Below are 15,000 nucleotides of genomic sequence, written 5' to 3'. Positions count from 1 at the left end.
AATACAGTGCACTGTGCAATGTTGATAAAAGACAGGGTGAGACGAAGTGTGACATCATGTCTATGTTTTGACGTATGTCACAATATGATTGTGACATAGGTGGATCTCAGGAGTTCGTTTAATGCAACAAAATATTTCCTGACTTAGACAAGCAACGTAAACAAATGGTGATTAAGTAAATGAATATAAATATAAGAAATGAACATCACTTTTGAACTGTTCATGGTCAATATGAACGGATTTGGATTTGAGGCAAATTCTCTGTGAATCGCTAGCGCAATTCACAGAATTTGCCTCAAATCCAAATCCGTTCATATTGACCATGAACAGCTAAAAAGTGGTGTTCATTTCTTAATTATACTGCACATCATGTTGATGAAATCCAAATCTGTGTGAAAATACATTTCTGTTTTCTGTGTTGTAAAAACAGCAAATCATAGATAATAAAATTACTAATTCAAATACAGTTTGATGTTTAAGAATCATCATTTTTGATTGATGATGAAGTTTGTGCTGAAAAATATATTTAGTGGTGTAATTTCCATGGAATGTTTACATGTATATAATCAGTATACCATCGTGAGAACTCTAGGAGCTGCATTATAATGATGTGTAATACATACCCATGGTTTTCTTTTGATGTTTAGTGCTCTGAGAGGAAAGTCTGAGGAAGGGGACCCACAAGAATCTTTACATGTAAGTCTGATTCTGACATTGATTTAAAATGATTGTGAAGGAAGTCATCATACTTCACCCTCCCTAAGTAATGGAGAGGGTGTACTGTGAATGTGAGGGTTTATGTGTATACTGGTAATTATCACACCTCTCCCTAATGAATTGTCAGGTATACTGTAAATATATTTCTCTCTCCATCTGTCTAACCACCCGTCTGCATGTCAGAAGTCTCTAGTTTGTGCTCACCTTACCACAAATGGAATACTGTTATAAACACCAAACTTGTTCTATAGAACATCTCTGAATATTTTATCTAATGTATGGTCAGAATGCTGCATCTGGAGTATGTTTTGCACTTTAAAGACTCTAGTTAAGGGCAGAATGTAAACTTGTTCTCATCTTTTGTAGCTGACCTGCATTTTACTAGATTTGTTTTCATTTTCTTGCAATAAAGTAAAGGAAACTTGTTTATATGATACACCTCGTTATGCTTCATGTGGTGGGAATGCATTTCAAGCTCGAGTTCGAGTGGTACATGGACAGAATTGGTCTTAATGGCACACATACAGGTGCTCTGACTAATGCATAAATTATGCTGCATCACACCCACTGTGCACTTGACAGTGAGGGTAGCATTTAGCTCTTTTACATATACCAGCTTTCTGCAAGTTTAAAACAACTGTTGTGTCTTATGTAAAACTTTAACACAAAGGTCTCTTACAATCAAAAGTGTCATGATTCTGATTGAAGGTCATATAGAATATATCAAGGTCACTGGACTGGAATTATGATTTGTAGGTATAAGCTGTAATTTTGCATCCCCTGTAGGACCATAGGTCATTTGAAAAGTATTCGGTTCTCAGAAATACATTTTTGATATGTCCATCATAGATGAGTTGTATTATCATATAACAAAGTGCACCTGTCCATCTGTCTGCACATCCATTTGTCTGTCTGTCCCTCAGAACCTTGTAGGTCAGATGAAAACAGCACTCTCTAGACTATGATAATCAAACTTGGTAAACATGGCCCCAATTATTAGACTTGAAAGAAGCTTATTGCTTTTTAAGGTCAAAGGTCAGGGTTAAACTTATAAGCACAAAAAAGTTAGAAAGAGTACTAGTAAGGCAAGGATAATCAAACTGGATATACATATTCAACCAACATAGACTGGTTGTGTTGTGGTATGATGCAGTGTTTATCTGTGTCTGTCTGTTGTCTGTCTGGTCATACAATACATCAGCTCCTTGTGAGAAGAATAAAAAGAATAAGGCTAGGATAATCAAATCTGATGCATATGTTTCCTATGATGAGAGGAAGATGCCTAGACATATATAACAGAGATAAGCTATTCCTACAACGGCATGTTTACTGCTTAGAATGTGTGACGGTCCCACCTTTAACTTGTTAATTCCTATTGGTTGGTTTTATAAATTGATGTTGATTTAAGTTTATTTCACTCGTATCATTTGGAATCGAATGTTACAAGTTTTGAAATTATTTGATGATCAAGAAATATGCTATTAACAAAAAATGAGGTAAATCGTAAAGATTTCTTTAAATCTCGCCGCTTTTTGCAAGATTGGATCGTGTGTCGCCTTTTGAAACTTCACTTTCAATTTATTTTAAAGTTAAACACCTTCTGAAAATACTGTGTCTTGAATGTTTTTGTGATAGGCTTTGGAAAGTTTATACTTTATATCTTTCATTATAAATATGGTATACATCATTTAAAGCAGGGTGTGCATTTTTACAGAAAAACGGGACCATGTAATAATATTAGACTTGGGGAAGTTGCTAATCTCTGTTATAAATGTCTCTGGTTGTACTTTAGTAGAAAGGAAATCTTTCTTCAATTTGAGATTTAACAAAACCATCTTAAAACAAATTTTATTGATACTCTCTAATATTAGAGAAAGTGTCAAAAGAACTCTGACAGAGCCAATTTTTGATTTAAAAAAATAGTTTATTTGATCTGATTAATACTGCATTACTAAATACATAGGACAGGTGTATTTCGCAGAGTGAACATTGCTCGTTATATGAAACATAGACATCCAGTTCTGGATGTATCCGTTAAAGGTGAGGGGGGGGGGGGGGGGGGGGGGGATAAAAGTTAGGACAGTTCCTTAACACTGAATATGCAAGACAGGACTTTACTAAAATATTTTGAAACATGGAAAGGAAAAATAAGTGTTTTTGAATTCTTTTTACTGTCATGAATCAATCAATACTGGTATATTGAAAGTCTTGTAATAATCAGGGGGTACAGAATGTACCAGTCTTGTAATAATCAGGGGGTACAGAATGTACCAGTCTTGTTAGCCGAGTTGCAACAAAGTTGAACTCGGCTATTGTTTTCTATTTTGAAATGGGACTGATTTTCATCATGCTTATAAACTCAATTTATGTAACTGAATTAATGATTTACACTCTACATTTACAGAAAATGTTGTTGGCTGAGGGCCAGATAGACGACTTCAGTCGACCTGTCCCAAATCTAAAGGTATGATATCAACGGTATGCTGGGTGCAGATGCATGAAATCTGCTGAGAGTTATCTCCTAGTTTATACTGTAAACATACTTAATTTGGCAGGGAAATTGATGTAGATTGGAATTTGTCTATGATAAGCTGTGTCACACTGGATGGTAGGGCTTGCATGATACAATTTTCATCGTTATTGGTACGTGTTTTGATATACATGTAGCTGTCTTTATACAATGTGTATCATGGTAATCCTGGAGTCGTTTCTATCTTATCCAATATTGTTTATCGTCATCATGAAAAGACATGACATAGTTGTTCTTTTACAGAAGAACTTTATCACAGACTTGTAAAGAAAGACATCATGATTGCCAATTAGCTTTCATCGTTGATTGGCTGTAAAATCTTAATGACAATCTATTATCGTTGATTGGCTGTAAAATCTTAATGACAATCTATTATCGTTGATTGGCTGTAAAATCTTAATGACAATCTATTATCGTTGATTGGCTGTAAAATCTTAATGACAATCTATTATCGTTGATTGGCTGTAAAATCTTAATGACAATCTATTATCGTTGATTGGCTGTAAAATCTTAATGACAATCTATTATCGTTGATTGGCTGTAAAATCTTAATGACAATCTATTATCGTTGATTGGCTGTAAAATCTTAATGACAATCTATTATCGTTGATTGGCTGTAAAATCTTAATGACAATCTATTATCGTTGATTGGCTGTAAAATCTTAATGACAATCTATTATTTTGAGGAATTTTTCTCTAGAGTTCATACTTTAATCTAGCACTAAATTATTTAAGGGCCGTTATCAACAAGTCTGATCACTATCTTGAAACATTAAGTTACCATGGCAAAAGCAATCTTTGCATAGATAAACCTAGAATTTAAAACAAAATATGTCTGTTTTGAGTATTTATTTTGATTTTATCAATATTTCGACATATTGTCTCAACCGTACTGGTATCATTATTTCAGAGTTGGTAAAAAAAACTGAGATATTTCAGATGCAATGGAAAAGTATCTTGAGTGCTCTGAGTGGCTTCTATAAGATACATGCCACTTTTTTCATTATGGTGTTTTCTTCATTTAAATATAAAATCAATTTAGGAAATATTTTCCTTTGTTTTCTCTACTCCAAAATCTACTCCATTATACAGATGGAGGATATTCTGCGACTTCTAAAAGTTGTTTTTATTTCAGGCCGCAGTTTTAGATGCGATAAATGAACTTATTATAGAACTGGAAAACAGGTAAGATGAATGGAACGAGAATGACTGTTTTATCTTGTTGCAGGGGTCATAATTTGAAAAAATCCCATGAATCATGTAAACCTTTAAAAATTCCATTTTGTGTCTCTGTCCTTGTCTCCAAGGTCGTGCTGTGTTTAAGCATGGACTCGCTCTGCAGGAGGATGCTTGTATATTTCAAAATGACATAGAATTGTACCCTTGTTGTTGGGGAATAAAATCGTTCAAGAATTTTTTTGTGTATTCCTGCCAAATCTTAAAATTCCTCTCCCTCCTAATAATACATGAATGTACTTTTCAGTGCAGACAATATCGCTGGTCAAGCCTTAGAACATATCCATGCTAACGAGGTCATACTAACGGCAGGAAAGTCAAGAACTGTGGAAGCATTTCTAAAGGTGAAATAAAAGTTGAATTCTTCTTAATGAGGTTTTACAAAGCTGGTGTTGAAGTGATACATTCATCTGATGGTAAGGGCTGATGTACACTTTAATGAAATATGACTTTTAACGTTTCTGCTGACTGCTTTACTACAATTTTGGAAAGGAAAAAAAAAATCCACTACGATTCCACAAAAGGTTCTGCCAATTTTATGGATGTGGAACACTCTACTTTTTATGGATGTGGAACACTCCACTTTTCTGCAGTTTACCTATAATTATGAGGGTCATTTATACATATTTAGAAATCTTCAAAGTCAGAATGCCACTCACAACAATAACTATGAATTGGATATTTCTGGTGGAATTCTTTATTGTAATTTTTTAAAAATTTGTATTTATGACTGCGACAATGGAGGATACACACAGTGAAACTAATGGAGAAAAACTAACACAGTTACTTAAGGTCATAATTTTCATATAATTTGTATTTGATTTACAGAAAGCTGCAAAGAAAAGAAAGTTTCAAGTGATTGTGGTTGAATGTGCTCCATTTTTCCATGTATGTATAAATATTAATGTTTAATACAATTATATTTACAGCATAATAAAATGATTTTCAATCTCCAAAATTTTTATGCAAAGAATATTTTTTGAGAGTCATAATTTTGATAGTGCATACATGTAGAGTGCATGTACATGTATGTCAGTTTCATGACTGAGGATTTTCTATTCTACTAGAGAGAGGGAGAGAATAGATGAATAGAATTCTAACTGAATACATGTATAAGAAATTTCATTATTGTATTCAATTGCAGATTAATTTGAATTACTGTATCTCCTAAACTGTCAGATATGAATTTTACTGCAACAGTATTTTTAAAACCCCTAATTCTGCTGATGTTGTTCAGTAAACCTAGAAAAACCCTAATCCTGTTGATGTTGCTCAGACTTCATGAATCTTGCTGAATTCTGGTACTACCCGGTACATAAGTTTAGGTCCATATCTGGTGTTCAAGATAAGGATAATGAAATAAAATGTCCAGGTCTAAAACTTCTTGTGGTGAACTTGTTGATTTAGATCATAACAAAAGCGTAATTGAGTTATTATGGTTTTTTTTATAGAGATCATGAAACTCTGTATAAGTATTTTGTTAAGAAAATTTCTCACGGTTGTAGAAAATTAGAAAGTAGCATGTTCTTGTGAAGTATTGTAGTTCAGTTTTTCTTGTTCATGGGGGATTAAAATTGGAAAACAGTAATTATGTACACACACATCCCTCTTGAAAATGAATGATTTTACAGTACCCCGTTTATACCAACAGAAAAATGAACAAAAACATTTGAAACTGTGGCTGGTTCTTTTCCCCTGTTTCATTTATGATTAGATGTAGTGAATTTTGCATATCAAAGATATTTACATTAAGATTCTTTTTTTTAACAGGGTCAGGAACTAGCCATGAGTTTGGCAAGAGCCAGCATAGAGACCACGGTTATCAATGACTCAGCTGTTTTTGCCATCATGTCCAGGGTCAATAAAGTCATTATTGGAACCCACACAGTGATGGCGAATGGAGGGTAAGTTAAAATTACATGTGTATTACTCCCTCTAAACAGAGCATTTTTAAATTCTTTGCACCAGATGAGATTTTTTTGTGATTTTGTTTCTATTTAAAGGGACTGGTTCACATTTTTTCAAAAAATTATTTTCATTTTTTAATGTTAAATATTAGAAATATAACTTATTTAAAGTTGACAGCCACAATTTGGACCTTCTCAATTGAAGGATAAGGGCGCGGACACAAATTGATCTTTTAAATGACACATTTTATCTACCGTAAAGAATACTTGAAATGTTATATACAGTCAAAACTCATTATCTCGAACTCGATGGGACCGAGAAAAATCTTTGAGATATCCGAGGATTCGAGATGTTGAGGATGAAATACATAAAGAATAAGTGGTTGAGACTTCCGAATCACTTCGACATATCCATGGTACATGTATATGTATTCCAGATATCGTTCAAGATACTGAAGATCAACTGTACATCATAAACTCAGATCAATAACCATACATTTTCAAAACTTTGTAAACAATAATATACCTTAATCTTTGTTGTCACAACTAATGATCAACTTTCTGTAGTGAACTTCTGTCATGGTTTTTGTGTGAAACCTTTTAAACATTGGACAGAAGATTTTGATTGAAAAACAAAATTTTGGGGAAAATTGTGAATCAGTTCTTTTAAACTTGGTTGAACATGGTGTCAGAGAACTAGACATACAGCTCACATGGCTGCTTCAACATCAAGATGAATGTAAATTTGATATCTAACTGACACACTTTAAAGCAATCATTCAAGTTCTGAAAAATTCTCGACATGATGCCATTACAGTAGTAATTATTTGATGGATAAATTTGTGCTCTGTTTTTTGTAGATTAAAAGCAGTAAATGGATCTCATGCAATTGCACTGGCAGCAAAACACTATTCAGTTCCTGTAAGTCTGTTAGGGATAATTTGTTAAATCTTAAAATACTTTCAGTCCCAGAGCCTGCTAAGTGCAATTAATTGTAGCATATGCTTTGATTTAAGCATTGTTGGGATGTTTTACAGGAATCACCATGTTTAACGGTCTGAATCCAAGGACAGGATTTAAGTCGTATTAAATCTCTTCTCTCCTTACAACACATGAAATTCAAAACAAACATGCTCACAAAATCTCTTCCCACTCCTGGTTCAGATACAGCATTTGGCTTACATTTTGTGCACCAGTAACTGGCAAGATATGCTCTGTTTAATGCATTTAGGTATGTTCCTATCTTATTGCAAGGTCAGCACAAAAATATCTTTTGATTAGAGGGTGTGCCGCGATGCTTTCAAAGTACATTTAATTTAGGACACTGAGGATGTATAGGATGGGGAGGGAGGCTTCATTTAGAGAACAGTTACACTCTAGGGATGTTTTGGATGGGGAGGGAGGCTTCATTGAGAGAACAGCTACACTCTGGAGATGTTTTGGATGGGGTGGGAGGCTTCATTGAGAGATTAGCTACACTCTGAGGATGTATAGGATGGGAAGGGAGGACTCATTGAGAGAACAGCTACAGCTGTTCATTACTGATTTTGACAGGTTCTCATCAAACTAAGAAGCTGGTTTCATATGTTGATTTAGATACGTAATTCTTACCCATATACATGTATATAAACTTGTATGACATAATTCAAAGTATGCCATCTTGAAGTAAAAATTCTACAACAGAATTGATAAGATAATGAATATGTATATACCAGATATGTACTGTGCATATGGTGTATAAATCTGTGTCATTATTATTATTATTATTATTTTTTTTTACAGCTATTGGTTTGTGCAGCAATGTTTAAATTATCACCACAATATCTGTGTTCATATGACCAGGTAAGAAATAAGCAAACCATGCAGGAGTTGTCTCTCTTTAAGAAACTGAATCTGTGTGGTTTACACTACTATTTGTTTTCCAATTTCAGGGTGCATTTAACAAGTTTGTGAGCCCTAAGGATGTGATGAATTTTGAAGAAGGAACAATAGCCTCTAAAGTCCAGATAGATAACCCTGTGTTTGACTATGTCCCACCCGAGTTAGTCACGCTATATGTATCTAACATGTAAGTGAAAAACTGCTTTTTATTAAATTTCTGTCCCTTACAATACAAGGATATTTTTTTTAAATTAATTAGAGCCCCACAGTAATCACTGTACCCTTTTGTATGTCTGTCTATCCATCATCATTTTGTAGTAATGTCATACATTCAGTGTTCTTTAACCCACAGACTTCATTTCATATTCAATATGGAAGTAGATATCGTTCACAGGATGATATTTATACATTTGTTGTCAGAAGTTCAGGGATACAATGAGATGATGACTGGGATTGACTTTGGATTTGTTCAACTGAGACTTGGGGGGGGGGGGGGGGGTGTTCCAGGAATTGAAGTTAAGGGGGGGGGGGGGGCTCCTGGATTTTATAAGGCTTGAAATATGTCTCCTATGTGGTCATTTTGACAATATTCTGTCATTTTAAATGAGGTGAAATTGGTAAAATGACACAAATTTTAAGGGTGTTTTGGAATAAAATATAAGTTCTCCTAGTAAAAGTAATAATAAAACAAAAGATCTTGTCATTTATTTACTTGAAAGTGGAAAAAACGATTGCTTTTTTTTTTTTATTGTTTTTCTAAACAAGACACCATGATTTACCTTGAATTTGAAAATTAGGACAGCCCCCACCCCCTTAAATCCGCCACTGGACTTCATATTTAGCACTTCATTATCTAAATCGGTTGAAGTCACTAGATAAATCACAAAGAGATCGATTGATTGTATCTTGCTTAACGTCTCGCTCGAGAATTTTTCACTCATATGGAGACGTCACCAAGACCGGTGAACTGAAGGGCTTCAAATTTAGGCCTATGCTCCGTGCTTAAGGCCATTGAGCAGTGAGAGTTCTTTAGCCTGCCACATGTACTGTGACACGGGTCATCCATTTTTAAGGTAATCTCCGAGGACCTGTGACATTCACACCTGATGTCACTACCTGTTTTAACAACTTAGGTCTGTCGCGGCCGGGATTTGAACCCCGGCCTTCCACATGCAGGGCGAACGTTCTAACCTCTCGGCCACTGGGGGATTGTATAACAGGATAGGTTGAGTATAGCTCAACCTGCAGATTTTGTACAAATTGTGTACTTCATTTTTTTTTTTTAAAATAAAAATTATCAGCTCTGGACAGAAACCCAAGTAAACATTTGCTTTTGTTGCAATTATGAATATTAGGTACACTGTTCAATTTCAACTGTATATTTGATATTTTTATATACGATTCTGTACATGTATATCATTTAAACCTTTATGAATTTGTTTTAAAATAATGCACTAGTTTATTCCTCTTTGTAGAGGTGGAAATGCTCCCTCGTATGTGTACAGACTTCTGAGCGAATTTTATCATCCGGACGACCATGAACTTTGAATCAAAGCCTGTGGCAGTGGTTGAGTTATGAGAATTTAGGTGTACATTAAATCTGTACAATTTTTTTAATGTGACTAGCATTCTTTTTCACATTCTAATTAAAATCAATCTTTAATCTGCTCATATAATTCACTACACTAGGTCATTGTATTGAGTATGTGAACGGATTTAACATTAACTGTAGATTACTGACACAATGCCTTTTTCAGTGTCAGAAACAGAAATTTGACCATTTTCCTAGCATGCACTTTAAGTTTTGAAGCAGATTTTAAAAATATATAATGATGCTTTATTTTAAAATAGAGCAAAATTTGTGTAAAAATGTGATAACTGGGAAATAGAATATGTTGTGCATGTTTAAGTGTTGTGGCAGAGAAAGAGGTTAAAGTGAAGGATGTATTGAATTTCCTCTTTTAATCGTACCGGAACTGACTACAAAAATAAACTTTAATGTCCTGGTATGAAGTTGAACATGGCTGTTGAATAATACTGGCATCATTTCCTTGTTCAGTTCTGGCACGAATCAGCTGATTGTAGAGATGTATAAACACAATATAGACATAACTCCTCCTTCATCTAGAAGCACTACCTGTGTATATTCCACTCAGTGACAAGAAAATCTCACAAGTCAGGTTTAAATAATTTATTTTTTAAAGTCTGTATAAAATTCATGAAATAAAAAGTTATCAAAAGTCAGGATTGTTGTTATGGATTATGAATTGAAAAGGAAATTTGTGGAATAAACAGCACTATGATTAATTAATAATCAACACCACAAAAAAAAAGGACAGAAAACCTGCAAACCTTATCTATGTCAGTAACAAACTACAAGGTGATATAATAACACACAAATATAGAAGAGGGATTTGTGCTCTGCATTTGGTTTAATATTGATGCATAAAACAAAGGTCTCGTCATAAAATTTGGGGGAAAATTCCAAAAGTATTGTTGTTTCAAACAATGTGATATCGAGACAATTTGTCAAGTCTATATCTATCTGTTATGGTAAATAAACCACACCACCAAAAATTCAAAAATGTACATACCAAGTTGTGAAAATGTTTTGCATAAATTTGGTATGGAAACATAAGTAATTATCCATTTGTGTGAGAATTGTATTAAACCATTGCATTGAACACAAGAACTAAGGAAAATTACAGTGTATTGCTTTGCTTAATGATGCATACATTGTATGTATGTATGTACACAATACACAATTATATGGTCGGAATGAAATATTGCAAGATTTATAAAATGAACGAATTTCAGAATGAGGGCAAAAAGAAAAATTCAGATCAATAGAAACAGTTCAAAATATCATAAGGTTTATAACTAAGACAAGTGTTGCAATATGAAATACACATCATAATGGGTCCCATAACAAATTGCCTGATAATTTTTACAAAAATGTTTCCCCCCTTTTTTTTGGAAAAGTACAGCAGCATTGCAATTGCTTTCATGAATTTAGCTTCAACTTTTTGTGAACCTCAAATCATGATAAACACTTATTTTACAAATCTACTGGGTGCAAATCAAATGTTATTGAAAGTATCACTGATTCAGACCTTTTGAAAATGAAAACATTTTTATTGAAAAGTTCAGGCTAAATTCTGACTTAAATTACCAAGTAACTTAAAAAATTCTTTAATCTTTGGAATGTACAGGTATTCTGGAGGGAAGAATCTTGAACACAACCACTTTTAAAATGCATTCTCAAATATAACAATATTCCATTAAATTTATTTATCACAGACTTCAACAACTACCATCACACAAAACAAACTTTCAAAAAATCTCAACTTCTTCAGTAAAACCCTGTTTTTAACAAAGTGAAATAAGATGACAAATGCATGTATATGTAGAGGAGACTTCAAAGGATTTCATTTCAATGTTAACAATCCTGGGAGCTACCAAATAATTGTTAAGAAACGGGTATGGAAACAGAAAAACTGTAACAGCGAGTAAAATTATCGCATCACCTCTAGATATGTTTAATGACAAACAAAAATCAAATATACAATTGGCCATTTAACATCTATACATGTTTTTCATAAACTCTTTAAACATAATTAGTGGGAACACACATACAGTTTGATCCTTTTGCTGAAAATATAAACTCTTTCAAAAAATCAACAAGGAAAATTCTTAAAAGTTAATAATAAATTTTCATATCCAAGTATCGAAGTTCTGCTTTCAAAAGTAGAAATATAAAAATGCATTTGGATTGAATTCTGTTGTTGATAGTAGACATTTATCATACAGACCCCTTAAAAATCTGAAGCTTTCAAGAAAACTACGAAAATATAAAACAAATATTAAAGAAATTGCACACACTCACACTTTTAATCATTGGTTAGTGAAGCAGTAATATATTATTTACATTTATCAGCAATACACTATACAATGATCGGAAAAATATTTTGGTACCTGTCTTTGTTACACGTGTCGTTAAGTAGTCACTAATTATCACCAGTAACTGACACTACTACTGTAGCTCAAAAAAAGGGGGGGTGTATTGTAACAGCTGTCACTGTCAAATAGCGCTTGTACATTTCATCATAATTATATCTTGCAAACAAATTCTCAGCTGTTTTTGTAATTCTGATGGCAAATATGTCACATATATAAAGTTCACTTGAATCAACGCTCATTTGTTCCCATGGCATATGACAAGATGACTGAATGATGAAATTGGACGGCAGTTAAAATTCTTTGTTCTCTTAGCATAATGACAGATGAATATAACAATCGCACACATATAACAAAACTCTAATATTAAAAGTATAATAAATGCAAAAGAATGGTTCGGATTTCTGGTATATACTGTTTGGACAAAAATTGCCCGCATTGGTTATACATTTGATTGTATGCATATACGTATTTACCATGCAGATTATACAATACTACACTGAAGGCACACAGCTAATTGCATAGAATAGCTGACAATACTAATTTTATTTGCTATATGTTAGTGTTGAAACATCTACATTTATGTCAAAGCCAGCAAAGTTTTTATTATCAGTCAACATTGCTTAATTAAACCCCACCCCACCCCCCACCCCAAAAACATTGCTTAATTCTCTCTGCAGTGAAATAAAATTAATAATATGAATATCTTCATCAAAGTTTGTTTAAAGAATTGTATAACAAATCTAAAAATTGCAACCCCCCCCCCCCAAAAAAAAATTTCGTACAGAAAAATTCTGATAAACTTATTTTGTTTACAAGAACAAAAGATTGAAATAAAATGCATTAATTCCACATTTTACATTCATTTACAATTTCCCCTTAAAGGCATAGGGTCTATCTTTTATCTCAAAAATGACATCACAAAATTTTGCAAGAACTCCAAAAAACAAATTTGTAGTATTAATTATGAGTTATCTATAGCTGCAGTGCTTTGAAATTGAAGTCATTTTGACGTTTTAGCCCTATATAAAATTTTTGTCTGGATGACAATATATGAAACCTGTACCCCACTGATTGGTGGCTACACACAAACATAAGAGATGCAAAATCAACAGGGTAACAGTTTAGGCAAATGAGAACAGGGAATTATTTTGTAATTACTATCGTTATCCAATGTGTTTGTAAACATTCTGAAGAACTTTGTGTGATTTTCTAGTTATGATCTTAAATTTCGCCACCTTTTTGGAACATGCAAAATTTCACCAATATCTTAGACCCTATACCTTTAAAAGATCACAGTTTGAGATTGTCATAAAATTCTATTTAAACATTCTCCTTCACATGAATTCTTCATAATTGGTCTTGCATAGTGTATATTCATTCCAGCTAATTGATTTATCAGTTTATGGAAGGCAGAGACTTGCTCTTCAGTCTGACTACAAGCAGTACCTAACATAGATATAAGTAACAAACAATTCAACAAATAATCATGGAATTCATAGGATCAGTCAGGAATGCATAGAAATTGGATTAATTCTAAATGAAATCGCAATGAGTTAGATGGGACTATTGATTAAATATAAAAATATTTGTATATGCCATGATAACAATAAAAATAAAGTGAAAAATATCAGTATCCTTACTTTCAAGATCGCTCTACTTGAGATAAAATATAAATTGTCTTTGAGTACTTTGTTTGGATTTGTGAGCAGACGTAATTATAGATCGGCATGTGACAACTCCACAAGTGCCAGGGCAGAGATCCACTTGTCCGTCTGTTGGCTGAGGGTCATTTCTCCGATCTCCTCACTGTTGGGTTCCAGTTTAACGCTGGCTACGGGTTGGAGTTCCGTGACGGTGTACTCGTGATTGTATGGCTCGGGATTGTTGTACAATTCCACTTGCGGAATATTGTCTTTATGATCAATGTGATAGTCATGTGGGACTGGGTATTGCATCTCATATTCGTTTCTTGCGGGCTGCATGCTATTATAGTTGTTGTATTGTGCATATTCATTATAATACAGAGGCATCTTATAGTCTATAATTGGTGGATGATACGTCGAGTGGTCCACAGACATTGGATCGTACTTAATTTCCTCTTTGATGGGAGTTTGATACATGGTATTATTGTTGTTATTTAGTGGTTGGATATTTTCGTTTGTGATTGGAGTAGTGTATTTTGGCTCGGTGTCGTCCACTGATTTTTTTTGTTCTGGTTGAGATTCTTCAGCAGGCGAGCCATCACTCAGTCTTTTCATTGGTTTGCGATTCCTACCCCTGTTCCCGGATCGGTCTTGGCGAGACATGATTTGACTATAAGAAAAAAACACCTCTAATATTATTATTTGTTACTCTGTAAGCAGAGGGTTTGTTAGATTAATTGTTTGTTTTACATCCCGTTGAGAATTTTTTACTTATATGGAGACGTCACCATTTGTAGGTGAAGCACCTCAAATTTAGACCTATGCTTCGCTCTTGGGGTGGGATGGGGGGGGGGGGGGGGGGTTGTTTGTTGTGCGTAGCAGTGAGGGTTCCTTAATGTGCTAACACTTCTGTGACACTGGGCCTCCGTGTTAAGGCCATATCCGAAAGACCTGTGGTTCTCACTTTAAATGCCAAGCATTTGGCGAAGGAGCAATCACTACTTATATTTACGTCTTAGGTTTAACACGAGCGGGGCTCAAATTCATGACCTCCTGGTTACGATGCGATAGGTCAGCAGAGGGAAGTTAACTAGGTGTCAGTACTAATTTAATAATATACTACACC

At 33.9% G+C, this 15,000-nt stretch overlaps 2 protein-coding genes across 3 annotated transcripts in view; one reads left to right on the top strand and one right to left on the bottom strand.

Moving 5' to 3' along the window:
- The window catches only part of LOC125670867 (translation initiation factor eIF-2B subunit beta-like), a 23,838-nt gene extending 13,323 nt beyond the window's left edge, over nucleotides 1–10,515 (top strand). Inside the window, exons 4-13 of the mRNA XM_048906294.2 lie at nucleotides 648–696; nucleotides 3,122–3,181; nucleotides 4,383–4,432; nucleotides 4,731–4,827; nucleotides 5,312–5,371; nucleotides 6,254–6,387; nucleotides 7,251–7,311; nucleotides 8,173–8,232; nucleotides 8,322–8,458; nucleotides 9,747–10,515. Coding sequence (XP_048762251.1) covers nucleotides 648–696; nucleotides 3,122–3,181; nucleotides 4,383–4,432; nucleotides 4,731–4,827; nucleotides 5,312–5,371; nucleotides 6,254–6,387; nucleotides 7,251–7,311; nucleotides 8,173–8,232; nucleotides 8,322–8,458; nucleotides 9,747–9,819 — 781 coding nt within the window. The 3' untranslated portion in view covers nucleotides 9,820–10,515. The remainder of the gene's footprint in view (nucleotides 1–647; nucleotides 697–3,121; nucleotides 3,182–4,382; nucleotides 4,433–4,730; nucleotides 4,828–5,311; nucleotides 5,372–6,253; nucleotides 6,388–7,250; nucleotides 7,312–8,172; nucleotides 8,233–8,321; nucleotides 8,459–9,746) is intronic.
- LOC125670870 (zinc finger protein 367-like) overlaps nucleotides 10,448–15,000 on the bottom strand; it is a 12,022-nt gene continuing 7,469 nt past the window's right edge. For both annotated transcript variants that reach the window (XM_048906301.2, XM_056163506.1), the window contains one exon: nucleotides 10,448–14,544. In XM_048906301.2, the coding sequence (XP_048762258.1) occupies nucleotides 13,947–14,544 (598 nt within the window). In that variant the 3' untranslated portion in view covers nucleotides 10,448–13,946. The remainder of the gene's footprint in view (nucleotides 14,545–15,000) is intronic.

Source organism: Ostrea edulis, chromosome 4 (assembly GCF_947568905.1).
Source record: "Ostrea edulis chromosome 4, xbOstEdul1.1, whole genome shotgun sequence".
NCBI lineage: Eukaryota > Metazoa > Mollusca > Bivalvia > Ostreida > Ostreidae > Ostrea > Ostrea edulis.
The sequence above is the reverse complement of the archived record's forward strand: the minus strand, read 5'-3'. Positions and strand labels throughout refer to the sequence as shown.